At 38.5% G+C, this 27,180-nt stretch overlaps 1 protein-coding gene and 1 long non-coding RNA gene across 50 annotated transcripts in view; one reads left to right on the forward strand and one right to left on the reverse strand.

Annotated features, from left to right (window-relative positions):
• Nucleotides 1–27,180, forward strand: part of SIPA1L1 (signal induced proliferation associated 1 like 1) — a 512,605-nt gene that overhangs the window by 403,442 nt on the left and 81,983 nt on the right. For all 48 annotated transcript variants that reach the window (XM_055538504.1, XM_055538534.1, XM_055538533.1 and 45 more), the window contains 3 exons: nt 13,474–13,648; nt 23,211–23,314; nt 26,428–26,585. In XM_055538504.1, coding sequence (XP_055394479.1) covers nt 13,474–13,648; nt 23,211–23,314; nt 26,428–26,585 — 437 coding nt within the window. The remainder of the gene's footprint in view (nt 1–13,473; nt 13,649–23,210; nt 23,315–26,427; nt 26,586–27,180) is intronic.
• The window catches only part of LOC129621753 (uncharacterized), a 54,610-nt gene that overhangs the window by 3,145 nt on the left and 24,285 nt on the right, over nt 1–27,180 (reverse strand). Inside the window, exon 3 of one of the 2 annotated variants that reach the window (XR_008699667.1) lies at nt 2,884–2,961. The exons of the other annotated variant lie outside the window; for it this stretch is intronic. This is a non-coding gene — a long non-coding RNA (uncharacterized LOC129621753). The remainder of the gene's footprint in view (nt 1–2,883; nt 2,962–27,180) is intronic. 2 annotated transcript variants of the gene reach the window in all.

The raw sequence follows: 27,180 nt of genomic DNA on the forward strand, positions 1-27,180 counted from the left end.
CATTCTAGTTGGAATCATTTGAGCATATGGGCTAGTTTTGTTAGACATTGTAGTTATACACTCTTATTTTAACTCTTTGTTTGAATATTTTAGCCATAATGTGTCTTGACTGAGTGGTAATTCCACTGCATTTTTTTTAAAGGGTCTTCCAAAAGTAAAATTGGTCCAGTTATTGAATTCCATTCTATGAACAAATTTTGATAGAATTTTCTTAATTAGGCAAGAATTTGAATTTTATTAAAATGACTTATAATGCAAAGTAACGGTTGCAAGGTATGATTCAGTCTTTTAACTCAGCTGATAGGAATATATTATTAGATGTTAGATGTAACTTTTCAAATCATTGCTCCTTTTGTCCGTTCATCTTAAGCACAACTAATGTCTATTCCATATGTATACATTTGGAATATACGTTTCAAGTAGACTATGAGTATCCATATTTATAACATGTAAATTTGAGCACTTTGAAAATTTGAGCTTGGGGCTTCCTGGTGGCTCAGATGGTACAGAATCTGCCTGTAACATAGGAGACCCAGGTTCAATCTGCTGGTCACGAAGATCCTCTGGAGAAGGGAATGGCTACCCACTCCAGTACGCTTGCTTGGAAAATTCCATGGATAGAGGAGCCTAGTGATCTATAGTCCATGGAGTCGCAAAGAGATGGACACAACTGAGTGACTAACACTTTCAGAAGACTACTGATACATAAATTTAACTCTTTTGGGTGCTGTGTTCCAATAAATATTTTGAGCATTCTAACAAAGGAAGAGTAGAAAAATGACGATTAGATTCAATTTTACAAGTTCAAGGGAAACAACATTTAGACATTGGTAATACAAGGGATGAGATTTTGGGGCTTCCCAGTGGTGCTAATGGTAAAGAACCTGGCTGCAAATGCAGGAGACACAAAAGGCACAGGTTCAGTTCCCTGGATTGGGACAATCCCCTGGAAGAGGGCATGGCAACCAACTCCAGTACTCTTGCCTAGAGAATCCCATGGACAGAGGAGCCTGGTGGGCTACAGTCCATGGGGTCACAAAGAGTCACATATGACTAAAGCTACTTAGCATGCACACATACAGTAAAATCATATACTGAACATTCTAATTTCAACAGATTAAACAGATTATTTTGTGTAAAGGATGAACTTTTTTCCTTTTCACCCAAGGTTTTACTTAAATTAAAAAATGATTGCCCCAATTTTAGATATTTTATGGGATCCCTGGCACGTTTCATGCCTCTCTTAGGCTTTACAAAATATTAGACCACAGGTAGTGCTTGCTCTGTGATAAATGCTTTATGGTTACATCCACAGGACTTCCCTGATAGCTCAGTTGGTAAAGAATCTACCTGTAATGCAGGAGACCCCGGTTCGGTTCCTGGGTCAGAAAGATCCACTGGAAAAGGTATAGGCTACCCACTCCAGTATTTGTGGGCTTCCCTTGTGGCTCAGCTGGTAAAGAATCCATCTGCAGTATGGGAGACCTGGGTTTGATCCCTGGTTTGGGAAGACCCCCTGGAGAAGGGAAAGGCTACCCACTCGAGTATTCTGGCCTAGAGAATTGCATGAACTATCTAGTCCATGGGGTTGCAAAGAGTCAGACACGACTGAGCAGCATAAGATGAAAGCACTACAATGAATTTACCTTAAAGGTGCATTTATTTAATTCACAAAACTGCCCATTATTCTGAAATGATGGGCTTCTTATTTTTGTTTTTGTTGTCCAGTCACTAATAAGTCATTCTGACTTTTTGCCATCTCCTGGACTGCAGCACGCCAGGCTTCCCTGTCCTTCACTGTCTCCCAGTTTGCTCAAACTCACGTCCATAAAGTCAGTGATGCCATCCAGCCATCTCATCCTCTGTCGACCCCTTCTCCTCCTGCCCTCATCTTGGGGGATATTAAACTGTTTATCCCTTCCTTCATAAATTATTGATGATCATATGTGTTAAATGTTTCCTATAATGCTTTCTCAGTGAAACTACAGTTTGGCAGTATAGATAAGTCTCCCCAATTTTATTTTGGAAATTTTACTAGGCAGTAGAATCTAGAAGCTTAAAACCTGCTATTCTGTGTGAGCAGCTCTATATCTGAACTAAGGGATACCACTACTTGGCCTCTCTTTCTGTTTATGTATTCATAGCATTTAAAGCCCAGGATTATACTGATAAAAGACAGAGGACACAGATACTTAGGGGCTTAGTCTGGGGAGTCGTATTTTTGGTAAGGAAATTTTATTAATGCCTTGGAATCCTTTTGAGAAATTGATTATTCTGGTGACTTTACAGATAACAGATTTTGAAAAAGGAATGCCTCTAGGTGCTTATAATGCATTTGAATCACTGCAGAATGTTGTTAGTTTCCATCTGTGTCATCATTTTTTGAAATTTCATGCTTTGTACATCCTTATATTTAAAGAGATTCATAGTTTGAATTGTGTGTTAGTTGCTCAGTCGTGTCCAACTCTTTGCGACCCCATGGACTGTAGCCGATGACTGAAGCAACTTAGTACAAAAAAACTGAACTCACTGAAAGGAGCCTCTATATCTCCCTTTAAATTTCATTTAAATAATTCCTTTAAAATCTTTTCTATTTTAATAGCTCACATAATTATTTTCAGATAAAGAAAACACTATTTGCTTGCTATATTGTAGCATTTTGCCTTTCAGATCTTTGGTACTTTTTTTTTCATTTACCATTTTTAAAAGCTAAAATGAACAGAAGAACAGATGTAAGTTATATCTATATGATATAAAAGACAGCATTTCACAAAAATATGAAAATTTGTTTCTCATTTGACCAGACTGATGTTGATGTGGGAGCTGAAGTTGACATTTTAACCCCCCAAGTTTTAGGAAATGATCATGCGCTTTGTGGCTTACCCACGCTTTCACGTTCACCTTCCTCACAACGTCCTGGGCCTTTAATTGATGTCCATTTCCATTATCATCTAAAATAACCTGCCAATGATTGCACATTGTCATGAATTTAGAACAGCTTGTGACTTAGCAAATTTGAATTAACTCTGGGTTTAGTTTTCCCATCATGGTCCTGGATCTTCACTTATGAGATAATTGAGAGCATCTCTTATGATGAAAACACTTTAGATAAGTATATATGTTTACTTATTGCACTGTTCTAAGCTCTTTACCAGCATCATCTGCTTTAACCCACACGGCACCCCTGGATAGTGGGCTCTAGTTATTGGCCTTTTATACTTGAGAGGAGTGAGGCTTTCAGAAGCGGTACTGTTTTGCCTTAGGAGTCCTGAATGCTGGATATGCATTTGCATGGTACTAACTTTGGCTTTTAAGATTTGTAAGTTTTCATCTCTGGCTCAGATGGTAAAGAATCTGCCTGCCAAGTGGGAGACCTGGGTTCGATCCCTGGGTCAGAAAGATTCCCTGGAGAGGGGAATGGCAGTCAACCCCAGTATTCTTGCCTGAAGAATTCCATGAACAGAGGAGCCTGGCAAGCTATAGTCCATGGTGTTGCAGAGTCAGACATGACTGAGCTACTAACACTTTCACTTTTACTTTTTGCACATATCAAATTATTTTGATCTTCCAAACTACACTGTGAAGTATTAGGAATTTCATTATATATTGCCGACTTTTTAATAATACAGGTAATTCAGTTACTTTTAGATTTGCCATATCAATGCTGTTTTTCTTCATTGGTCATTAAAAAACACCTTTATCTCACCTACTCCGTGCAATGGAGTGAAAAGATCATTCTGTCAGCAGTGAAAGTGACATTGAAAGTGAAAAGAAAGTGCAAGATCATTATTCCAGGCCCTGTTTCAAGGATCTCACATGCGTAGAGCACTTACTGCAATGCCAGGCACATGGTGAATACTGAATGATGATAAAATAATAACTCATTAGTAGCCTGTTTACATGCATTATCTCATTTCTTTATATATTTGCTTTATAAGCATCTTGCTGTTATAGATAGTATAATATATCGTGCTTACTTTTATAAGTAAAAAGCATAACTTTTCAAATCCAGTAAATGTTCAGTAACCATTCTTTGCAGAGTTTTATTAATAAATACTGTATGCTAGTAAAACAGTCTTTACCTATGAAGGAAACAAAGTCATAAATTGCTATAAAAATAAAAGGTGGGTTGAATATAATGAGTATAATAACAGAACTACTAACAACCAAGCCAGTGGGGCCTAGTCATGATTAATCAGATGGGTCAGGATGAAATGGACCTTTCATCAGTCCAGAAAACAAGCAGTGTGGTGGTCTAGACTCAGAACAATGAGAACAAAGCACAGCAGGCTAGGAGCTTGGGATGTGGGTATGGGACAGCGAGCAATCCCGCTGAGCAGGAGTGTCAGGCAGTTATAAAAATAGATATTTTTTTTATTGAGCAGTGACTAAGCCAGGAACTGTGAAGCAATTTACATGAATTATTTTAATTAATCCTTAGAATCCTTTGATGTAGATGCTATTATTTTCGCTTTGCTGACAAGAGTACTGAGGCACAAAGAGGGTGAAGGACCCCCCAGATCACAGTTAGGATATGCTTAAATCCAAGCATTCAGACTCCAGAGTCTGCTTTCTTACCCAGTACACTCTACACCCCATCTTCCCATTCTCTCCCCTTGAGTAGGAGAAGAAACTGGAGGTATGGCTCCAGGTTTTATTGCTACTGGCTGCAGAGCCTAATATTAAGTATAACATGCAAAAGCCAAGATCAGAATAGAACTTAAAGTAAAATTTCCAGTCTGCAGTAGAGAAAATTGGAAGACCTGTTTTCATTAGGAAATGTCAAGTTTCATGTTCATAGTAGTGATTTTATCTAAATCAATATCTCCACTGTTTTTCTAGATACTTATTAAAAATATAAAGAATGAAAACATTTATTGGATTCTCTGTTCTTTAAAATGTTGCCCTTCAAATTATTGAAGTTAAAGGGGTAAAGTAATCATATCTAATTAGGTCTGCAATATACATCTCAAGAATAGATATAAGGAAAAAGCAATCTTTATTTGATAATGAATAGTGCTGTTCTTTTGATTTAGGGAATAAATGAAATTCTTTGCTGACTTGGCCTGTTCATTGCCCTGGTGCATTATTTTATTGATGATAAATGAGTTTGACCAGCCACTTTCCTCTTTGATTCAGGCATCTGGAGTTAAAAAATGAACCGCAGGGAAAACAACATTGTCTATGAATGAAGGTTTGGCAAAACAATTAACACTCCTGAAATTTTGATCTTCTTCTAGATTATGATATCAGTTAATACATGTGTAAAGTTCAGAAGGCCACCAGATTGGTTCCATATGTACATTATCAGGAAGAAGTATACGTGACAGTCATCAGATCAGGGAAAGAAGCCCGTGGCATTGGTCTCTTTCTCTTGTCTGCGCACAAGTAATGATTACTCTGCATGGGCTCATCCATGCTATTTGCCTGGCTGAGGCTGGGGTGGGTGACTGAATGGAGTCCTTTCCAGAGGTAAGGTTTATGATTAATATGACTGAAAGCAGTAGTGTTTGGAAGACGTTTGGCTTAGTAGCACTGTAGTTTATAGTGAAGGATCTCAGCATGGCTAAGACCTGCAGTAAGGACTCTCTGGTTCACAATCCAAAAAGACCGAGGAACTGATTGTAGATATTTCAGTCTTCTTGGTTTTAAAATGAATTGTGCTTTAAATTCAGCTTTAAAATAAAAAGCTAGTTTCGCTATTAATAATACCTTCACATGGGCCAAAAATCAAAGTGTTTACATTGAAGGATCCCATTTCTACCCTGTTCCTAGCTCTCAGCTCTCTTCTCCCCTTTAGTCTCCACTTTTATTAGTCTCTTATGTATTCTGATGTTTCTTTATACAGATACACCAAAAATGCATATGTAGTCTTATTTCCCTTTTTCGTATACAAAATATAACATGCTATACACATTTCCATTTTCACTTAGTAATATATTTTGAAGCTCTTTCTATGTCAGTACACAGGAAGTTTTCCCATTGTTTTTATGGCTGCATAATACTGTTTAGTTGCTATACCAAAGTTTATCTAACCAGTTTCTCTATTAATAGACATTGAGATGGATTCCAGTCTTACTGTTACAAACAATGCTGCAATGAAGAGCCTATTCCTATATAATTGAAATTCATCTTAATATCAAATTAATACAAGTACATAAATCATCAATTTAATAGCAGTATGAAGCTTTCTATTTTTGTGAGAACTTGTACAAAACATATTATTATAGAATATTTATATAGAATGTGTGTATTGAATATTTCCTTTATATGTGTATAGAATACAAAATGTGTGTCTAGAATATTTCCTTTACATTATGCCAAAGATAAAAATAGAATCTGTGCACATGTATATAAATAATTTTGACAGCATTTCAGACAGATTTTTAAAAAAATGATTTTCCTACCCAGTATCCATATGTCGTTTTTTAAAGCAGTTTGATTTTTGTTAGTAAATTCCAATGAGGATAAAGTTTCTAGCTAGCATTTTTTTCATTCCCAACACTGAATTTTTCTAGTCTCTTTGTCTTTCTTTTGGAGGACAGTACAGTGATAAATCTTTAGAAAGTAGTTAAAACAGTTATCATGTTTATGAAGAACAAACCAAAGTAAATGCTGTCAGTATGAATCATGAGGATTTGAAAAATGAGCAAGGTCTTCATATCTAATGGCAGAATAACTTGTCTCAGATCAGTCTACCCACTGCGAATAATCAGTGCTTTTAAAAAATAGATTTAGACTTTTGCTTCTAGAAGCATGGAATAGATGCATTTGCTAAGTACAGCCACTATATGTAAGCAAACGTGAAAGGTGAAAAGAAGGACACAGACCAGCTGGGGATCTTGGGATGAGAAAAGCCATAATGGCCACAAACAATAAAAACTGAAATAAGAGGAACTTCTTCAACTGGATTAAAAAACAAAATACACCTATAAGACCCCTGCAGCGTACATCATAGTTGATTAAAGACTTAATGGTCAAGACAAAGATGTATACAGCCACCATTGCTATTCAACTTGGTGCTAGAAGGTCTAGTCAGTACAGTAAGGCGAGAAGAGGAAGGCACGTAGATAAAGGAAAGGAAAAGGTGAATGTGTGCCTATGTCAGATAACGTGATCGTGTGTGTACAAAACCCCAGGAAATCTGCCGAAACTTGTTAGAACTGCAGGCTGTGTCCAGCATGGTTGTATGATTCAGCATCGACTCACAAACATCAGTTGGATCTCTTTTAATGAACATGGGGAAACAGAAAATAAAATACAGTACCATGTATCGTCCTTCAATAAAAAAAGAAACAGAGAAACCGAAAACAGCCCCACACAAATAGATCCAACTGATCTTTGACAAAGGTATAAAAATATTCAGTGGACGAAAGGCAGGCTTTTCAAACAAAGGTGCTGAAACAATTACATAGACAAAATAATGAACTTGACCTACGTCACACATTATACAGAAATTTATTTAAATGAATCATAGGTTGAAACATAGAACTTTAAAAATCTGTGACAAAAACATAGAAGAAAATCTGTGACCTAAGGGTTAGTGAAGAGTTCTTATATATCATATCAAAATCTTGGTCTAGAAAAGAAATAATTGAAAAATTTGGGTTTAACAAAATTAAATCATTTTGCAGCACTTTTTTCCTGGGACATTTGCTGATTTGTAAGAGGCTTGGGGCTAAAGTGTGGCCAAAGTACAGATTAAAAGTTAGGTGGCTACTGTTTAGAGTTTTCATTGATTTCATGGGACCTGCAGAAATAAAAAACAGAGGTCAAGGATCACTGGAGAACTTGGATTTGCTTTTTAAAAAATCAGATTGAAATTCTAGAACTGGAGGGGGAAAAAAGAAAACCCCAGAAGTTAAAAATCTCAGCAAATGTTTTACAGAGCACATTAGATACAACAGAAGAGAAAAATGATGAATTGAAGTTACCGGAAAATGTTTAATTGAATAATGTAGACAAGAAAACATGAGAAATACAGAAAAGTGCCTAAAAGACATGTGGGCTATAGTGAACACATATGTGTAATGGAATTCCCAGAAAAGAGGAAGAGAAATTAAAGCAGTATTTGGAGACATATCGATGTCTGAAGAAATACCTCTAGAGAAGTTTCCAAAACTGATGAAACACACACAAGTTAAGACAGAGTCAAGAACTGCCTATGGTAAGCAGGGTAGATAGAAAGAAAGTCAGATATAGGTCCATTGTAGTAAAAATTGCTGGAATTAAAAGAAAAAGAGAACAATCTAAAAATAGCCAGAGGAAAAAGTACATTCAAAGAAGAATATAAGACAATTGGATTAAAATTAACCATTTCCTGAGCTGTAAAACATAAAAGGTAGAAGCCACATTTCTAAAAATGCTGAAAAAGAAGAATTCTCACTAGGAATTTTATCTAGCAAAAATACTCATTAAAAATGTAGACGAACAAATTTACAGTTGGAAAAAAATAGAACAGTGATTGTCTGAGGCAGTGATTGTCGCTTGATACAGGCATATACAGCAGTTGGGAACCAGGGGGCTTGGGGTGAAAGAAATGTTCTGTATTTTGATTGAGTGCGGGTTTGTTAGAAATCATTAAACCGTATGCCTCAAACAGATGCAGTTTACTGTCCAGAAATTATATGACTTGAAAATGGAGGCAGATTTCTATTTCCAGCCAAGATTAAAAGAGAAGAACTAGATTACTTTTCCATCCGAAACAACTTTTAAAAACTAGGCAAACCAATGAAACAGTCTTTTTTATGATGTTGGAGTCAGGCAACAAAGGACAATGGGAACCAAATGAACAGTGAAAACCACACCAGCTTTCAGCCTGAGTTCCCAGGCTGCACAGCCAGGAGGGGCCACCCAGTCGAAGCCCAGAGGTCTCCCTGAGTGAAGACTGAGATGTGAGTCCAGGGAGATAAGAATTTGCTGAGCTGGATACTGGTGCTTTACTCGCCCAGCCATGTCCGACATTTTGTGACCCCATGGACTGTAGCCCGCCAGGCTCCTCTGTCCATGGGGATTCTCCAGGCAAGAATACTGGAGTGGGTTGCCATGCCCTCCTCCAGGGGATCTTCCCGACCCAGGGATCAAACCCAGGTCTCCCACATTGCAGAGGGTTTCTTTACCATCTGAGCCACCAGAGTAAATGTGAGTATTTGAGCAAAGTATTTGCAGCCAGGGTAGGAACCACCCTAGGATTGAGCGAGGCAAATCCTCAGACCTCTGCCTAGCTGAGAACAGTGTCTGCTCTCAACAGGTAGCCTGGAAAACCTCATAGTTCCCATGGCATTGGGTAAAGTCTTAGAATGACTTTGCCTCAATAATGGGACAGGATTATTCTCAAATTAAACAGTACTCTGATAAGACCTATGCGTTTAAAAGGAAAAACTGAAAGGATCAGATTATTTCCAATTAACTGTCCCAGAGCAAAGCTCAAACACCCCTCAAGGGTTCATGGCCCACACTTTGAGAACTGCTAGATGATGAGACACCTCTTAGTAAAAGTTTTAAATCCCCAGATTAAAGCAGACAATTTAAAAAGGTCTTGTAAGAAAGGAGGAAGTGGGGTTTTCTCACTATCTGTGCATCCCCAATGCTGCCTTCTGGTCTAACGTCAGGAAGAAGAGGTGAGAGTACAGAACTTCAGAGGTCCCTGAGAACTTGGTTATTCAAACCTGTTTCTATTGATGGAGGGCCCTGACTATATCATGCATCTTTCCAGGAACTCAGGGCTGTATGAGCCAGATTTTGCTGTACCTGCTTTTATGATTCTCTGTTAAAGTGCCTATTTTATGAGACGGAGAGCAATCCTGGATACTGTTGCTCCCAGCTGTGGGAGTCCATATCACTTTTGGTGGCTGTTGAAAGACACTTTCATCTCAAACAGAACCCTAGTCCTTTTGGATTGACCATAATTGCTTTTTACAATACAAACACTTGTTGAGAGTCCAAACACTTCCTTCAGTGCTCCATGTAAACCGTTGATATGGAGTTGATATGCAAGCATGGAACTGTAGAGCATGACTCCATGAATATCCGAAAGCAAAATCCTAAACAGTTGGATAAACCCAGCCTGTTTCCAAGATGGCTTCTGGCATCATCATAACTATTCTAATCATTGCAGGAAAGTATTATCTATTCATAGATGTGTTTGTGTCTCAAAAAAAATCCTGTTTTATATAACATCATAACAATTCAAACCCTTGCCAAACCATAGCTCTGACTCCATTTCCAGTTGCTCTTTCTCTTGAAATGTTCCTTATTATACTTAGGCCCCAAATTAGGATAAAATTTTAACTTCGCATTAAAATTTATTGACATAAAGGTCAGAGTAGGATATACTGTGGAGAAGGCGATGGCACCCCACTCCAGTACTCTTGCCTGGAAAATCCCATGGATGGAGGAGCCTGGTAGGCTGCAGTCCATGGGGTCGCTAAGAGTCAGACACGACTGAGCGACTTCACTTTCACTTGCAGTTTCATGCGTTGGAGAAGGAAATGGCAACCCACTCCAGTGTTCTTGCCTGGAGAATCCCAGGGATGGGAGAGCCTGGTGGGCTGCCGTCTGTGGGGTCTCAGAGTCGGACACGACTGACGTGACTTAGCAGCCTCAGCAGCATACTTATGTAACTCCTCCTTTACAACTACTCGTGTTCTGGGCAGGGAACAAGGTTGCTAACTAAGGATTCCCAGAACCTGAGTTCAGAGAATGACACCTACCTTGATTTCATTGCAGCAGAAACCAAGGATACAGTCATAGTGTCCCCTTCAAGGATGGAGCACTGACATTCGGCACCATTTCAAACTGGAGGAAATTTGACATTCTAACAAATTTCCAAATCCTCTTAAAGGAGACTTCCTTTGACAACAAGCAAATACCAGTCTGTTCTGTCTGCGGGTGGAGTCTCCGGGATGTGAGAAACCCGCCTGAAGAAGACAGCACACTGTGTCACTGTGCTTGCCTTCTGCTCCTGCAGTGGTTTAGGGGAAGTTTCCTTGCTTATCTTCTCTCCCAAGTGAGCTCTTTTGTGTATATGAATAAGTGAGTCCTTTTGAATGTTGCACAGTGAAATCCTAGACCTTTATCTAAGAAGTTTAAAAAGCCACCCACAAATCCAGGGTCACTGAGATGCTTTCCACTGAACAAGGTGACTTTTGTTTTACATTGTTGCATGAGAAGGCTGATCTGGGAGGCACAGAGCCAAATAGCAAATAACTCCAAGCTCTTTCCTTTCTCCAGATTGCTTCCTTTCTTTGGTAGCTCTCCCTGCAGGGAGAGAGTAAGGAGCTGGCTGTGTTAAGGACTTCTTTTGTAACAGACATAGAGCCTACTGCTACTTTTTTATTTGTTGAGACCTAATAGGATACTCAGCTTAATTTGAAAGCCAAGATGAAGGCTCCACCTGTGGGAGTTCCCCTCAATTAGTCACATTCAGACCTTTGAAGGAGCCCAACTGCCAGTGGCATGTGGCAGGTTTTACTCTTATCTTCTTTTTTCTTTTTTTTTAAACAGTGGCATGTGGCAGGTTTTACTCTTATCTTCTTTTTTTTTTAAACTACATATGGCATACAAAAAAAATGAACTAAATCCTAAGAGTGTTTCTGTTAATAATTAAAATGAAGCAGCAATAATGCAAGGTTGTATGCTATTTTTAAAAAATTCCAACATCGGTAGACACAGTTACTTGAAAGTTTCAGATGTGGAACTTTGCCATGCACTCACTGGAGTAGGCAGAGGAGAGTTAATTCTGCACAATTACAGAACTCCTAAGCAGCTCTCCTGTCCACGGGTCATGTAAAAGCTGCTGAACCTTCCTTGTCATCTAGTTAGTGAGAAGAGGCTAAAGCAAGCAGGAGTTCCCTGATAACATTTTGTAGTTAACCAGCATTCTAAACCATTTGATTGAGAAAGTTGAAAAGAATTGTTTAGGTTCTCAGTCATTTGTGTAAAACAATAGGAGCAGATACGTTTCAAAATTCAGAAAGGCCCAGATTTAGAAGGGTAATAAAAGGCATGCACTTAGAGCGAGTTCCAGCGATATCTGGGGCAGCACCCCACCATCAAACACAGTAATATTTCCAAAGATATGAATATTCACAGAAAGGAATAAATTAGAAGCATTCCCTGTCAGCTCATAGGAAGTTTTGCCGCCAAATATGTTTGCTTAAGTTTGGTTTATACCTTTCAACTGTGGAGTTGCAAATAAGGAGCTGTGGACATATGTTGGAGTGACAGAAATACAGCAAAACAAGCCTGATTCAATCCTTGTTATATTGAATAGAGCCAAATCACAGGGTTGACAGTTTATGATCTTGTGTGTCTCTTACTGTTCTCTTTTCTGAACTTCTCTTTGCTTATTGGTCATATGGGATAATATTTGCAGGCTTTTGTGAGGAAAGCTAATGTAATTTAATCACTAAACAGTGATTGGCAGATAATGGCTATTCAATAAATATTAGCTATTAAAATTTTGCCTGTCCCCCCTTTCCTTTTATGAGATAAAAATTTATTGATAACAGTTGTTGCAGTGCTAGTCTGTAAATAGGCTTTGCGAATATGGATTGCCCTGATTTCACTGGAGAATTAAATGTCTAAATTTTAATATAAAAATTAATTTCTTAAATGACTAATACAACTTTAAAATTTGTTTATAGGATGACAGAACCTTTCAATGATGAATAAATGTTTTGATGTTATATTTAAATTTCTTGAATGCTTTGTTTTAATTGTGATTTGCCATATGAGGCCCCTTTTAAATTTTCTATCTAGAGACTCATCGTTTAGAAAAATAATTTGAAAAGTACAGTGTTGATGATGCTCATGCCGTCACAAAGGTATAACCAAAGTTTATAACTTAGTGTATTGGAAAAATGGCCTTGGGAGATAAGTCTTTTCCAATTTTACCTCCCAAAATTTTAAAAGAACTTTAATGGGCTTTTAGTGCAAAACAGTTTAAAGTGTATTTTGTAAAAGAAATAAACCCACAGACATAGAAAAGAAACTTGGTTGTTTATTTACCAAAGTTTGTTTGGTAAACTTATGGTTACCAAAGAGGGAAGCAGAGGAGGGATAAATGTAGGAGTTTGGAATTAACATATGCAGAGTACCATATAAAATAGATAACCAGTGAGGACCTACTGTATAGCACAGTGAACTCAATGTTTTGTAATAACCTGTAGGGGAAAGGAACCTAAAAAGGAATGTGTGTGCATAATTGAATCACTTTGCTATACACATGAAACTAACACAGTGTTGTAAAACAAGGTTGTTTTTTCAAAGGCATCTTTTGTAAAGTAGACCTTTACTTTTAAATTCATAAGGCCTCCTTTTTTTAAAAGGGGAAGAACAAAAGCAGAAGGATTTCAAGAGAAGAAAGAGGTTAGCTCTTGATGGGCATATGCCCTACAGGACTTACTAGCATTTAAGTGGGCAGAGTGGATCTGCCTGTATTTATATGCATTGTATCACCTGCCTTCACAGCTGAACTATCAGCAGAAAGTAGGCATCATGTACTGCAAAGCTGGACAGAGCACGGAAGAAGAGATGTACAACAATGAATCAGCCGGCCCAGCCTTTGAGGAATTCCTCCAGCTATTGGGAGAACGCGTTCGGCTCAAAGGATTTGAGAAGTATCGTGCGCAGCTGGACACCAAAAGTAAGAAATACTTATACCCTCCTACCAGGCTTGTTGTCCTCCTGCTGTGTTGATGTTCGCCTGCTAAGTTACCCGTAAAACAACACTGCCACTAAGTGTAGAATACTGCTGGTGATGGGGGAGAGGAAGCCAGTCTCGGAGGATGTGGCTTTAAGACAATTGAAGACCATGATCAAAGCATTTAGGATTGGAGTGTGAAAAAAAGTAGTGTTATCAGAAGTGTGGAAGGTAGGAAGCAGTGGATGGAGATGGTGCAGAATTCCTCCTGGATAGTGTTACATAAGCTTCACTGTATTTAGCTGAACGTTAGAGTGACTAAAAACTCCTGCAGCTTACCAACCGTCTGATCGTAAGCCCCAGAAGTCTTGACTTTCATTAACTCATTTCATAATCCTTGTCCATATCGTGTAGTCAGCCATTGTAGGGTTTTCTTAATTACTTTCATATTTTACTGTCTTGAGATATTTTTGTTCATTTTCTGTTTTTACTGTTCATAGTCTAACTTAATCTCCAAGCGAACAGGCTTCTTAGCGTTGGTATTACTTTGGTTCATGAAATGTGTTGATTAAAATCACACTAGTGCAGCAGCTCATGAACATAGAGGTTTGTCCATTCCCTTTTCCCAGGTGGTTCATAAAAGAGTTAGGTTCTCAAGTATCTAGAGTGTGTTGACTTCTGCTGTGTGTCTGTGTGGAAGCAAATTTTAAATTTTATCTCAATATCCATCCATAGACACCTGTGACCTGTTTTTCTTTGAGAGGGTCTTTGGATTAGCACATCTGTATTGCAGTCTATAGTAATCACTCTGATTTTCTGTACAGGAAATTAAATAAGGAGTCGAGTCATGAAAACAGAAAAGCATTCATAAACTCCACTGCAGGGAAGAATTTCCTGTTGCCATGGTTTTGCTGTTGCCAACTTGGAAACGACATGCAAGAGAGCCTATGAAAAACCATAAATAGCCTAGACTCTTAAATATTATTTTAACGTTCCATACTCTGCTTGTGACTGCAGAAAATATTAAATCTCAGTATGCCCTTAAATTCTTTTTCTCAACGTATTCTGACATTTACTCTGTAGTTCATTCACATTGTCCCAGTTTGTTGTGGTATGTAAATTATAATGACCACAAAGAGCTATTAAAAGGGTCTGGGAAGAAAATGTAATAAGAGCCTTGATTCTATCAATGAATGGTCAGAATCGGAGTTGGTAAGATTATGTATCATTTCCTGGTCCTTCACTATCTCATTATGATTTTGCTCAAACTCATGTCCATTGAGTCCATTTATTATTTGTGTATTTACACGTTCCTAGCCATCTCTTGATGAAAGGACGATATGAGAAATGTAGATAGCAGGGCCATTCCTAAGCAATGTGGCATCATGTAAGGCAGTGGAATAAACAAAATAAGCACTTTGCACATTTTGCCCCAATATCCCAATAACTGCAAAGACCTTGATTAGCAAACTGCCTCTGGTGGCGCATTTTACAGTTACGCAATATATTAGTCAAGGACAGGTGCCTTCTCACTGAGCTGCTCTCCTTTATGGCTCCTTGTAGCCTTCTGAGGCGCAGCTCCTGAAAAGGAGGGTTCACAGGTACCTCTTCACTGAGCAACTCTCCTTTATGGCTCCTTGTAGCCTTCTGAGGCATAGCTCCTGAAAAGGAGGCTTCTCAGGTTCCTTTTCTGTCCTTTCAGAGGGTCATTTCCTAAAGTCGTTGAAAAGTAGGAAAGTGTTTCCCCTCTAAAGCTTGAAGAAGACAGTATGCATATTTATATTTCTCTCTCTTACTCCCAGCTGAGGACTATTAGCGTCATCACTTAAAGGGGTATTAAACAATAATAGACCAAAGGACATAGGGGTCAACCAGCCCCTGCACACCCCAGCAGCCTTCTACTGGCCATGACACACCCAGCGATGAGACTTTGGTGTGCTGTGAGATGATCTCACCACATCTTACCTAATCTTAAGTTGTGTTAAACTCTTTCAGTATAATGCTTAAAAAGAGAAAACGCTTTCCAGAACGTGCGTTCCTGAAGGATCGCTCCCTCTCTGTGTGACAGCGTAGCTGCCACTTGGGTCTGTGGATCTGTAGTCTTAATCACGTTCAAACATTATTTGCCAAGCTCATTTTATTTTTCTGCACCTCATCTTTTGAATCTCCAATTAGACATATTAAGTCACTTACCGGTTGTGATTTAATTTGTAACATTTCCCCCTTCCCTGCCCCCTGTGCTTATATTTGGGAAATTCCTGTTAATATTTTCAAGTTCACTGTGTTTTCTTTTCTTCCACTGTCTCTTAATCTGCTGTTAGTCAATCTAGTGAAATTTTTATTTCAGATACTGTGATTTTCAAGTCCAGAAGTTGCATTTGGGTTTTCTCTTTTTTTCTTTTCTTTTCTTCGTCCCCCTCCCACCCGTTTCCCCCCCCCCCCCCCCCACCGCTTTTTTTTTTTTGAGTAATCTTATATTTTCCATATTCTTCTCATTAGGTTCATGTCCTTTAAAGCCTTGAATGTATTTATAATAGCTGTTTCAAACTATTTGCATGCTAGTTCCATCATCTCTGTCATTTGGGGTCTCCTTTTAACAGAGTTTCTCATGCTTTTTAGTTACATTTTATTTCTTCATATGTCTGGTTATTTTTGATTGGATACTGGACATTGTGAATGTTTCATCATTGAGGATCTGGATTTTGTCCTCTTCTTTAAACAGTGTTGTTTTATTATTGGTAGGCAATTTAGTTAGTTACAGAACAGTTTGATCTTTATGAATTTGTTTTTATGCTTTTTTAAAGCATAGTTTAAAAAAAAAAGAGTAGTTTTTGTTGTTGTTCAGTCACTAAGTTGTGTCTGACTCTTGACAACACACCAGGCTTCCTGGTCCTTCACTATCTCCTGGAGTTTGCTCAAACTCACATTCATTGAGTAAGATATGTCCTCCAACCATCTCATCCTCTACCACCCCCTTCTCCTTTTGTCGTCATCTTTCTTGGCATCAGGGTCTTTTCCAGTCAGTCAGCTCTTCACATCAGGTGAGAGGTGAATATTCAGGCTCTTTAGTTCCTCTTCACTTTCTGCCATTAGAGTGTATCACGTGCATATCTGAGATTGTTGATATTTCTCCCAGCAGTCTTGACTCCAGTTCGTGAGTAGTGTATACTCTTTGGCTAATTTACTGCTCTTACTAAGGCATGACTTTTCTTGCATCTGAATACCAGCATATTCAGCCAAGTATCTCTACTATGGCTAGTCAGAACTTCAGTGTCTTCCAGCCCTGTGTGAACTGTGAGAATTTTTTGGCTGACAATTCTCTGGTAGTTATTTCCCCAATAGTTTCTCTTTTCTTTCTTTTTTTGAAATTGAGGTATAATTAACATACAACATTATATTAGTTTCGGGTGTACATAATGACCCAAGTGTTTTTGTATATTCCAAAATGGTCATCATAATAAGTCTAGTTATGTATCACCATACCTATTTTTTTTTTCTTGTGATGAAAACTTTTAAGATCTACTCTCTTAGCAACTTTCAGCTATTCTGTATAGTGTTATTAACTACAGCCAGCATGATGCACCCTGATGTTTTTTCTTTCCCTGGCTTTTGGAACCGCGCTCTATGCTTGTGCAGCTTAATATTCAGTCCAAGACTCAAGGGGACCCCTGTGCAGATATCTGAGCCTCTTTCACTGTGTAGTTTCCTCCTCTTCAGTATTGTGCCCAGCAAATATCAGCCACAACTCAGCCTTCCAAACCTCCAGCATGCTTTGGCTTCTCTCTTCAAATCCCTACTCTGTGTGATTGTTTTGAAAGTACCTTCCGGTAGAAAGCTGGGTAGGATCATAAGGCTCATCTCCTTTGATACTTCTTCCTCCAAGATCACTATCCAGTGCTGCCTATTGTAAGATGTCTTGAGGGGAAAAAAGTTGTTTCAGATATTTTGTTTATTTTTCTATTTATTTACAATAGGAGAGCAGGTCCTATACCAAGTGCTGTCATGGCCAGAAGCAAAAGTCCTAGATACTTTCTGTATGTCATCTCATTGCATCTCCACAAACTCTGCTAGATGCCAGTCATCCCCATTTTACGGACTAGGCTTCTTTAGATTAACTAGGGTGCCCAAGGTTAAGTATTAAGGGGGGAGACCATATCCTAGTGTTATGGTTAATGATGTATTCAGAGAAAGCATAAATGTAGAATTAAGTACAGTGAAGCCCAGAGCTGTGCTTTGCGGCTGTGTTATCCCCTCTCTTGAGCCCTTGGGCTAAAATTACTCAAGCGATCCAATGAGGTAGCTCCACTTGTCACTATTCAGATTTTAGTGCTTTGGAGAAAGAAAGAGGTTTAGGAAAGGAAGGTTTGGTGAAACTGTTGAACCATTTCTTCTTCTTCCTAATTTTTTGTACAAAGTCCCAATTTCCCATTTCATAACTAAGGACTTCCAGCAAACAAGCTACAGTTGTGTCAGGGGTTGGAACAGTTCTGCAGTGAAAAATCTTTCCAGAGTGAATTTTTTTCTCCTTTTTTGTTTCCTTATTTGGATGGCATAACCTCTAGATAATTGCCATCCCCTCCCACTACAGTAAGTACAAAAATAAGCTTCCCACCAAGCAGTTTGTTATTTGAAAGCTGGAGACCACCCTCATTTTAAGTTGTGTGTGTGGATTATTATTTGGGAAATTATTTCCTGAATAAGGTGCGTTTGTCAAGTCAGCATGCAGGAGACTTAGAAGCTCTTGAAAAGCATTCCTTCAGAGCTCTGCTTTCATTCATTTGCCACAGTTTTAGAGAATGCATGTTGCTTCCCCCATTTTTCAGCAGTGTTATAATGATTACTGAGTTTCAGGGTCTTAGATACATGTAAGACTTTTCATAAAGAAAATAAATCCTGTATTTCGGATATTTAACCTTTGATAAATAAAAGAATAAAGCTAGCATTATTTAAATGCTTTGCACATTTAAAGGACCGTGTGGAGTTGTAGAGACTGATGAATGAAGAAAAGTTTTTTCACCTCCTTAACTTTGAACTGTGTTATAGTATCAGGTTTTTCTCTTGAGTGTTACTGAGATGCAGTTGGCCAAGAAATTGAAATGCTCTGTTTAAGGCAGCTATACTTTTTATTTCAACTGCACAAAATTCTAAATTCCAATCACCGTGTTTCTTAAGCATCTTTTATGGGCTACTATCATAGACATTTGGAGAAGGCAATGGCACCCCACTCCAGTACTCTTGCCTGGAAAATCCCATGGATGGCGGAGCCTGGTAGGCTGCAGTCCATGGGGTCGCTAAGAGTTGGACATGACTGAGCGACTTCCCTTTCACTTTTCACTTTCATTTATTGGAGAAGGAAATGGCAACCCACTCCAGTACTCTTGCCTGGAGAATCCCAGGGTCGGGGGAGCCTGGTGGGCTTCCATCTATGGGGTCGCATAGAGTCGGACACGACTGAAACGACTTAGCAGTAGCATCATAGACATTGCTTCACTCAATCCTCACAACAGTGAGAATGTTGAGGGGCAGAGTAAAGTGACTTGTCTCTGCTTATTTAGCAAATGATGCTGGCTGCTGCTGCTACTGCTAAGTCGCTTCAGTCGTGTCCGACTCTGTGCGACCCCATAGACGACAGCCCACCAGACTTCCCCCTTCCCTGGGATTCTCCAGGCAAGAACACTGGAGTGGGTTGCCATTTCCTTCTCCAATGCATGAAAGTGAAAAGTGAAAGTGAAGTCGCCCAGTCATGCCCGACTCTTAGCGACCCCATGGACTGCAGCCTACCAGGCTCCTCTGTCCATGGATTTTTCCAGGAAAGAGTACTGGAGTGGGGTGCCATTGCCTTCTCGAATGATGCTGGAGGCGTTGGAATTCAGATCGTCTTACTTCCAAGTTGGAATCCAGATAATTGCAGGTATTTTGCAAAGTGCTCTGTGTGTAGAAAACAGACTGATTCCTTAAGTACGCACCCCACATCATTGCTTATCCTTTTCTCACAGGGTGTTAGTGGTTTTAAGAAGCCTTCGGTTCCAGGCATGTACACACGCACTTTCCTTGAACTGACACAGTGTGAATTCTCCTGTCATGGCAAAGGGTGGTATTACAGACTATTCCCATCCTCAGTGAAGCCACCTCCTGATGATGGTTAAAGATGCACTGAAGAAAATCCAAGTAAATATGGTAGATGCCAGAGCAGATGGCAGTCTTGCTTTTCCAAATACTTCGTTAGTGAGTAGATGCAGTAGTACTGAAGGGCAGATGCATGTCTCATCTTAAATGCATGCCAGTGTTCCAGGTGTCAACACTTGTTCCCGACTGTGCTCCTTCCAAGCATTGACCTCTGCATCCGCAAACCCTGAGACAAGCTTGCGTACTAGGGAGAGCTGGAGTCTTTAAACGGATGGTCCTTAGCAGCCAGCTGATGATTATTCTATTGGTATTTCAAACTATGGATGATAATCCGTCCCACTGCCTGTCTGGGATTTCGTCTTGTGCATTTTATGTGTTCTACAGTGGTGAGGACCTTCACAAACTGAGCTTAAGCTTTCTTCATTTTGTTGACTTTCTTAGCCTGCCTGCATTTAGTTCATGAGATTGATTTTCTCCTTGTAATCATAAATATTTTAAAACTAGGAACTTGCACAAAATCAAATTCCTTAGGCTTGTTTTCCTTTATCTAGCTTTTCTCAACTCAAACAAATCTGTTGGTGACCAGGAAGTGATTATGTAAAAGTCGAATTACTTTTTCCTGATTCAGATTTGTACACATCCACCTTTATCATCCAAGTTTTATCCCCCTTAAAGCAAAAGACTTTCACCAAGAGAAGTCAAGAATGAATATGACATTAACCATATCTGAAACTGCTTCTACAAACTTATTAACTTATACATACCATCTTTAAATAGAAGTGCCTATTGTAGGATACTCTCACTTATCTACACCTTTTCAAAGCAGCTGAAAGGAATATTCTTATCATTCCTCAATTACTCAGGGCCTTCTTATCATCTAGTTTGAATATTAGAAATTTTACTTTCTATGACTTAGTGTAGAGGGCTGACCTTATTAGCGGATACACACCACCCACTGGTAGTATAATTTGGAGGCAAATCACGTGATTATCAAGATGACCTATAAGATGCCTGAATTTATTTTTTAACTTTTAAAGCTCCATACACATATGAAGTAGCATTATCTTCTTTTTTATCCCTCGTCTATAAGCATATTTTCCCTTTAGAAATTACTCAGTACATATTCTTTTCAACCAGAGGAAAAAAGATTTTTGTCGCAATGATCATCTTCTGTGATTTTCTTTCCTTTTCATTCTGTTTAATTCTGATGCCTTATTCTTCAGAGAATATAACAAACCTTCATTTTCCATTTTATACAATAAAGTTTAGTAGTGCTGTTGTGTACATAGTAATTTCAGGATTTTGGAATTCCTTTCTTCTCAGAGAAGAAAATTTCATTGTTTTGACCCCAGTTTCATCACTAACAGTTTTGAAACGGCTTCCAAACTGTTTAAAATTATCAGCAAGGCTGGCATTTTCAAAGGTCCCCAGAAGAAGACTGGTCATGTAGCATCTGTTGTATAAAATGCAGCAAGTGTAGGAGAGAGAGAAAGGACAGTAAATATAAAACAAATTATCTTCAGGGTCATCTTCACTCTTCTTTCTGACAGTAATGCCTTTAGAATTAGACATATAAAACAAAATGTAATAAAAAATCTTTTTTAGTTCATTATTTCTGCTTAAAATTGACTTGAGACACACATAAGTACTCATCAGGTTGACACATTGACTTTAAAGTTGTAAAATGTGCCTATCAGCTCTGGAGCTATTTATATCAAGAGTCTTTAACAATGGATACCTTCTTCTTAAGACCTGTCTTAAGTTGGTCAGTGATTTATTGTAGTGAATTTGTAGTTTTTTGTGGTAGTGATCATTAACATTTACAAGATATATTTCTTGGGGAGTTACGTTTTGGTGTGTATTTTTGCAGTTTTTCAAAAGTAGTCCTTGCTTTATTCTACATTGATCTTGATTTTAAAACTGTTGGCATTTTATGCCCTCTTCAAAATTAAAATCCTCTAAGAAGCTCAAGGTTGAAACTCAGGGCTCTAGAATATCTTAGCAAATCTCTGCAAACTGCTGTTATGGTCTATTCTTGGAACAGTGCCTAAGGGCGGTACAGCTACTGCGTTAAAGTCCCCTAAGGGTATTTATTAAAATAGATCATCTGCCCAGCCCCACACCTACAGAGCAGTGTTTCTGGGCATGGGGGATGGGAAGCTGCCTTTTAAGCAGCACCCCAGGTGACTCCAGGTACACTCCAGTTTGAGAAGTGCTGCTTTATGGTACATGCCAGAGGCTTTGACTTGCTGCATCATTCTCTAAAATGCTCCTCAACAATGTGGTTGATGGAGGATTGAGTTTCCCCAGAATGAATGCACTTCCGTTCATTTTGCCTGTAAGTCCAGGTCCTTTAAGGCTAAAGAGACTTCCCTTCAACTGGACAGTTAATAATTCTCTTTGGTTTCCAAGTGTTTACAGATGCATTGATTTGACAACAGTCAAGGAGGTCAAGGTTGTTGTTTGTGTTTTTTTTTTTTCATAAGGAAAGTGAGCGCAGACACACGCAGTCTTAAACTATTAGACCTCGCTATAATACCTTTGTTACTCAGTGTTAGAATCTTGTTAAGTTTCCATCTATTTGTTAAGAGCAAAACAATGGTTCTCCTGCTTGAGTCAAAAGTATTGGAAAAGAGGTCCTGAACTTGAAGTTTGTGGGCAGAATTCAGGGGTCTGTGAACTCGGGTGAGAAATAATTTTACATTTATTTTCACTGATCTCTAGTTGAAATTTAGCGTTACCTTCAATTATGAATCTAGGCAACAAATCACAGCAGTATAGGCTCCACCTGTGATTTGACTCAAGATACTGCTTATGCACTTCACTAGGTCAAAATTATAGTATTTATTAGACCTACTGGTAAAACTTGTTACAGAAATCTTATGCTATTACATCATTTTAAAATTATTTTGATAGCAGTATTTTTTAATCCATTGATTTCTGTTGAAATTTATGTATTTTGTCTTTGTTGTTGTTGTTTAGTTGCTAAGTTGTGTCCAACTCTTTTGTGACCCTATGGACAGCAGCCCACCAGGCTCCTCTGTCCATGGAGTTTTGCAGGCAAGAATGTTGGGGTATGTCACCATTTCCTTCTCCAGGGAATCTTTCCCACCCAGGCATCGAACCCATGTCTGCTGCATTGGCAGACAGATTCTTTACCACTGAGCCCACCTGGGAAGCCCATATTTTATTATACCTATGCATTTACAAATATTTTTCTAAGAAGGAATCTGTAGGCCTCACTAGACCGCCAGAGGGGGATCAGGTATAAAAGATGGGTGAAAACTCCTATACCAGATCTTCTTGTCCAGGATCTTTTCATCCTAAACCACTTTCTGTCCCCAGCCCCCTTTTGAGATGTCTCTCTTAAATGAGCTGTTTTTTCCTATTCTTAGAATTGTCTCTCTCTCTCTTTTTTTTTTTTTTTTTTAAACTGTAGCTGACTCCACTGGAACCCATTCTCTGTACACAACATACAAAGACTATGAGATCATGTTCCATGTTTCTACCATGCTGCCGTACACACCTAACAACAAGCAACAGGTAAGGGATCCTTGTGTTTTCTGTGTTTTTTTCACCCTTGTTTCATTTCCCCCAGAAGCCAAAGTAGCAAGTTTGTAAAATCTTAAACCAGAATTTGATGTTGCACCTGTCACAGCAGGAGGAAGCTTTGTACTTTGTGTGGAAGTAATAGCAAAGGAGCTGAAAACAAATGAAGAAACACAAATTCTAGGTTAACAGCCAGCTGGATGGCTTTGTGATTTAATCATTTGCTTTTCACCCAGGAGGATTGAGGTTTTCCTGAAATCTGAAAAGAACAAGTTGAAGTCATGGTGAATAGATGACTCTGCAGGGTTACAGAGAACACATATGAGTAGGTGAAGTTTCATCTCAAGAGGCCAGTGTACAAGGCAGGAAAGTACTGATGTTTCATTTCAGATTTCAAAGGAGGTTTCCTCTACTTACTTGGAGAAAAATTCAAAATAAATGTCAATGGGATCTCAGAGAAATGGTTTTTGTTTTTCTTTTTTTTAAACATATCCTTCAGGGAACAGCATAAGTAACAATTGCATTTGTGTACCTCATATAAAGATTTCTTTTGAAAAGATCTAAAACTCTTATTACTAAAATGTAGTCAGTGAGATGATAAAATGTGAAAACTAAGAAATGGCAGATGGTTACAGAGCAAGATGGAAACTGGCAATATTGTTTTAAAGAGTATGTGGTGGTAGTTGGTTTTAAAAATGTTTTAAAACAAATGATACCAAATGAAACTTAAAAGACCCAGAGAACTAATAGACTCTACTTTCAATAGCTCTTATAAACACAGCAGTCTTAAATCACTTCTGACCTTCAAACGGACATAGATTTTGTTATTGTCGATTGTTGTACTAACAGAACACAGGCCAGCTGCAGAATGAATCACATCCTCTTTCACAGAATTTAACAAAACAGGGATCAAATCTAACACGTAGTCACTTGAATTTGATTACATCACACATGTCAATAACAAAATCTTACCTCTCTTGATTCCCAAAGTAATCAAGAGTAGGAAACAAAGCAGTGAGTCAGCTATAAATCTGAAATAAACCTATTTTAAGATAAATTCCCTGATCTGGAGTCTGTTGACTATTTTATGCAAATTCCAAATTCTAGATTTCTTAGAGGAAAATACCGTGCTAAGAAAAATATACTAAACTCATTCTGACCAGACAGTAGACAGATTTTAAAAACTTTAGCAAATGATCTTTAAAGGGAAGATGAAGCCTTATTCTACCTGATTACTCAATGGAGAAGGGCTTCCTAAGTGGCTCAGTGGTAAAGAATCCACCTGCCAGTGCAGGAGATGCAAGTTCCATCCCTGGGTCAGGAAGATCCCCTGGAAAAGGATCTAGCACTCCAATATTCTTGTCTGGAAAATCTCATGGACAGAGGAGCCTGGAGGGCTACAGTCCATGGGGTCACAGAATCGGACACAACTTAGGGACTAACCAACCTTCAGCAGAGAAAAGTAACATGGGGGAGGAGGGCTAAAACATTCAGTAACAAGATTCAGTTGTTTGTATCCAGCTAAATAAGTTAAAGAGCTGAGCTGAGTTAGTTGGCATTTAAGTGGACAGCTAGTCTAAATGATTTAATTTGGGGTCCAATCAAAGCAAAAGTATTATAATCCTAAATCAGAATGAAAGAAATAATTGGTATTATGCATATTAAGAAATTTTAATTCTCTAGTTAAAGAATTTATTGTAATCTACATAGATTACATTATGGTTAGAAAAACCAGAAAGAATGTGTCTTAAAATCTTTTTGCAGGTATTGATTTATCAACACTGTCTTTTTTTTCATTATATATATTGCAAGATGGATAGATGGATTTATTTCTGTGTGGGTCGTTTAGTAAGTAAGATAACATATCAAGCCATATTTTGAAGGAAGGATGACAATGCATCAAATAACAATGACATCCATGCAAGAATGACATATACATAGTTAGGTTGTATTTGAGTTGATGTTTTCAAGATCCTGAATAGATTAATAATCTTTGATAACGGGTATATTTTATTTAGCAGTCAATAGGGAATAGCCTTTATTTAGGTCACATCTGGTAATATAGCATGTTTAGAAATGAAGTAAACAGCCTCATTAAAAGATAATTTGGAATGCTTTAAAATTCCTAAGGTTAAAAGTACATTTCACGAACTTCCTAACTCCCAATTCTCAACACTAATCTAATGCTGTTGTTTCTCCAGTATTGGCCGACAGCCAATACTTGATCATTGATTTTACTGGTATGTAATCTGTATAAGTTAAAGTCACTGGAGAAATTTTTCTTTAAGATTTATAAATATAAGTTTATCTCTAATGAATAGTTTATGTAAAGGCCGTGTTTAGTTGTTCTCCTCCTGGTAGGAGCCTCCGTGTAATAAATATGAGTAATACAAATTTTGTTCAGTTTTTGTTCACATGATTGAGCTAACCTGCTTAAGGACCCCTCCCAGAGAGGCACTGACCTGGGATGATTCATTCGGAGGGTCTGAAATTGAAAGCCACCTTCCCTGAACACCTTTTAATGTGAAACAGAGGGTGGTCTTAAGCAGCATTCACTGTAATTAAAGCAGTTATTTAAACCTGAAATTTAACCTGCTATAAAACTGTTAGAACATTCTGGAATATTATTAATTTCTGCATCCTCAGCGTGTGCCACAAAAAGTATTATCAGAAAACATCTTAGCCCCGTTTCTTTAAATGAAGCTAATTGAATCAGAACATAAATTGTGTTGTAATTACTTCAGCCATTCTCATCTTTAAAAAAAATCTTCCCCGTGGCAAGTTTCTTTCTTATACAAAAATGGAACAAAACTGTTGTTATGGAAACTGAGGATTTGGAGATGCTAGGACTTGGTGTAATATGCTAGAGATTGGTTAGATCTATTTGAATGGACTATGTATTTTATGCAAATTTCTGAATATTCATTTCTCTAGTCTTCTTGGAGGAGATGATAAGACATGCTAAAATATTGACAGTAACTGTGTAGATTTCCTCGCCTAATATGCACTGATTAATAATGAATGTTTTAAATACAATTACATAAGGGAATCAAAGAGGAAAAAGCAGAGCGTCGTCATTTATGTTGTTTGCTTATGTTTTCTTTTAGCTCCTACGGAAGCGGCACATTGGAAATGATATTGTAACAATTGTTTTCCAAGAGCCAGGAGCACAGCCATTCAGCCCGAAAAACATCCGATCCCACTTTCAGCATGTCTTCGTCATTGTCAGGGTTCACAACCCCTGCACTGACAGCGTCTGTTACAGGTAATGGCTCCAGAGGTGGCTGGATGGGCGTTGGCGGGTGGTCACATCGAAGGCCCCCTCCAGCTCTTCTTTCGGAAGTGGCAATGGGAAGTCCATCGCTATTTATTTCTGCCTTTAAACTGTGCACGCGGATGGCCAGATTCACAGGACGACGTAACCTGGTGGCGCTGACAGTGCCTAGACATGTTGGTTGGACACCTGCTGTTTCCATTCGCACCTCCTCCTTAGGTGGTGTCCTTCATCCACACCATCTGGTCACCAGCTAATTACTCATACTGCTAATTATATTTTGCTTTTGCCATGGCAGAAGCAGAGAAGAATGATCATAATAAGTAGGGAATAGTGAAAGTGAAAGTCGCTCAGTCATGTCCAACTCTTTGCAACCCCATGGACTGTGGACTATACAGTCCATGGAATTCTCCAGGCCAGAATACTGGAGTAGGTAGCCTCCCCCTTCTCCAGGGTGTCTTCCCAACCCAGGGATCGAACCCAGGTTCTATCTGCCTCCCACTTTGCAGGCAGATTCTTTACCAGCTGAGCCACAAGGGAAACCAAATGAGTAGGGAAGAGAAGTTTAATTTTTTTTTTAATTATT

Source organism: Bubalus kerabau, chromosome 10, assembly GCF_029407905.1.
Source record: "Bubalus kerabau isolate K-KA32 ecotype Philippines breed swamp buffalo chromosome 10, PCC_UOA_SB_1v2, whole genome shotgun sequence".
NCBI lineage: Eukaryota > Metazoa > Chordata > Mammalia > Artiodactyla > Bovidae > Bubalus > Bubalus kerabau.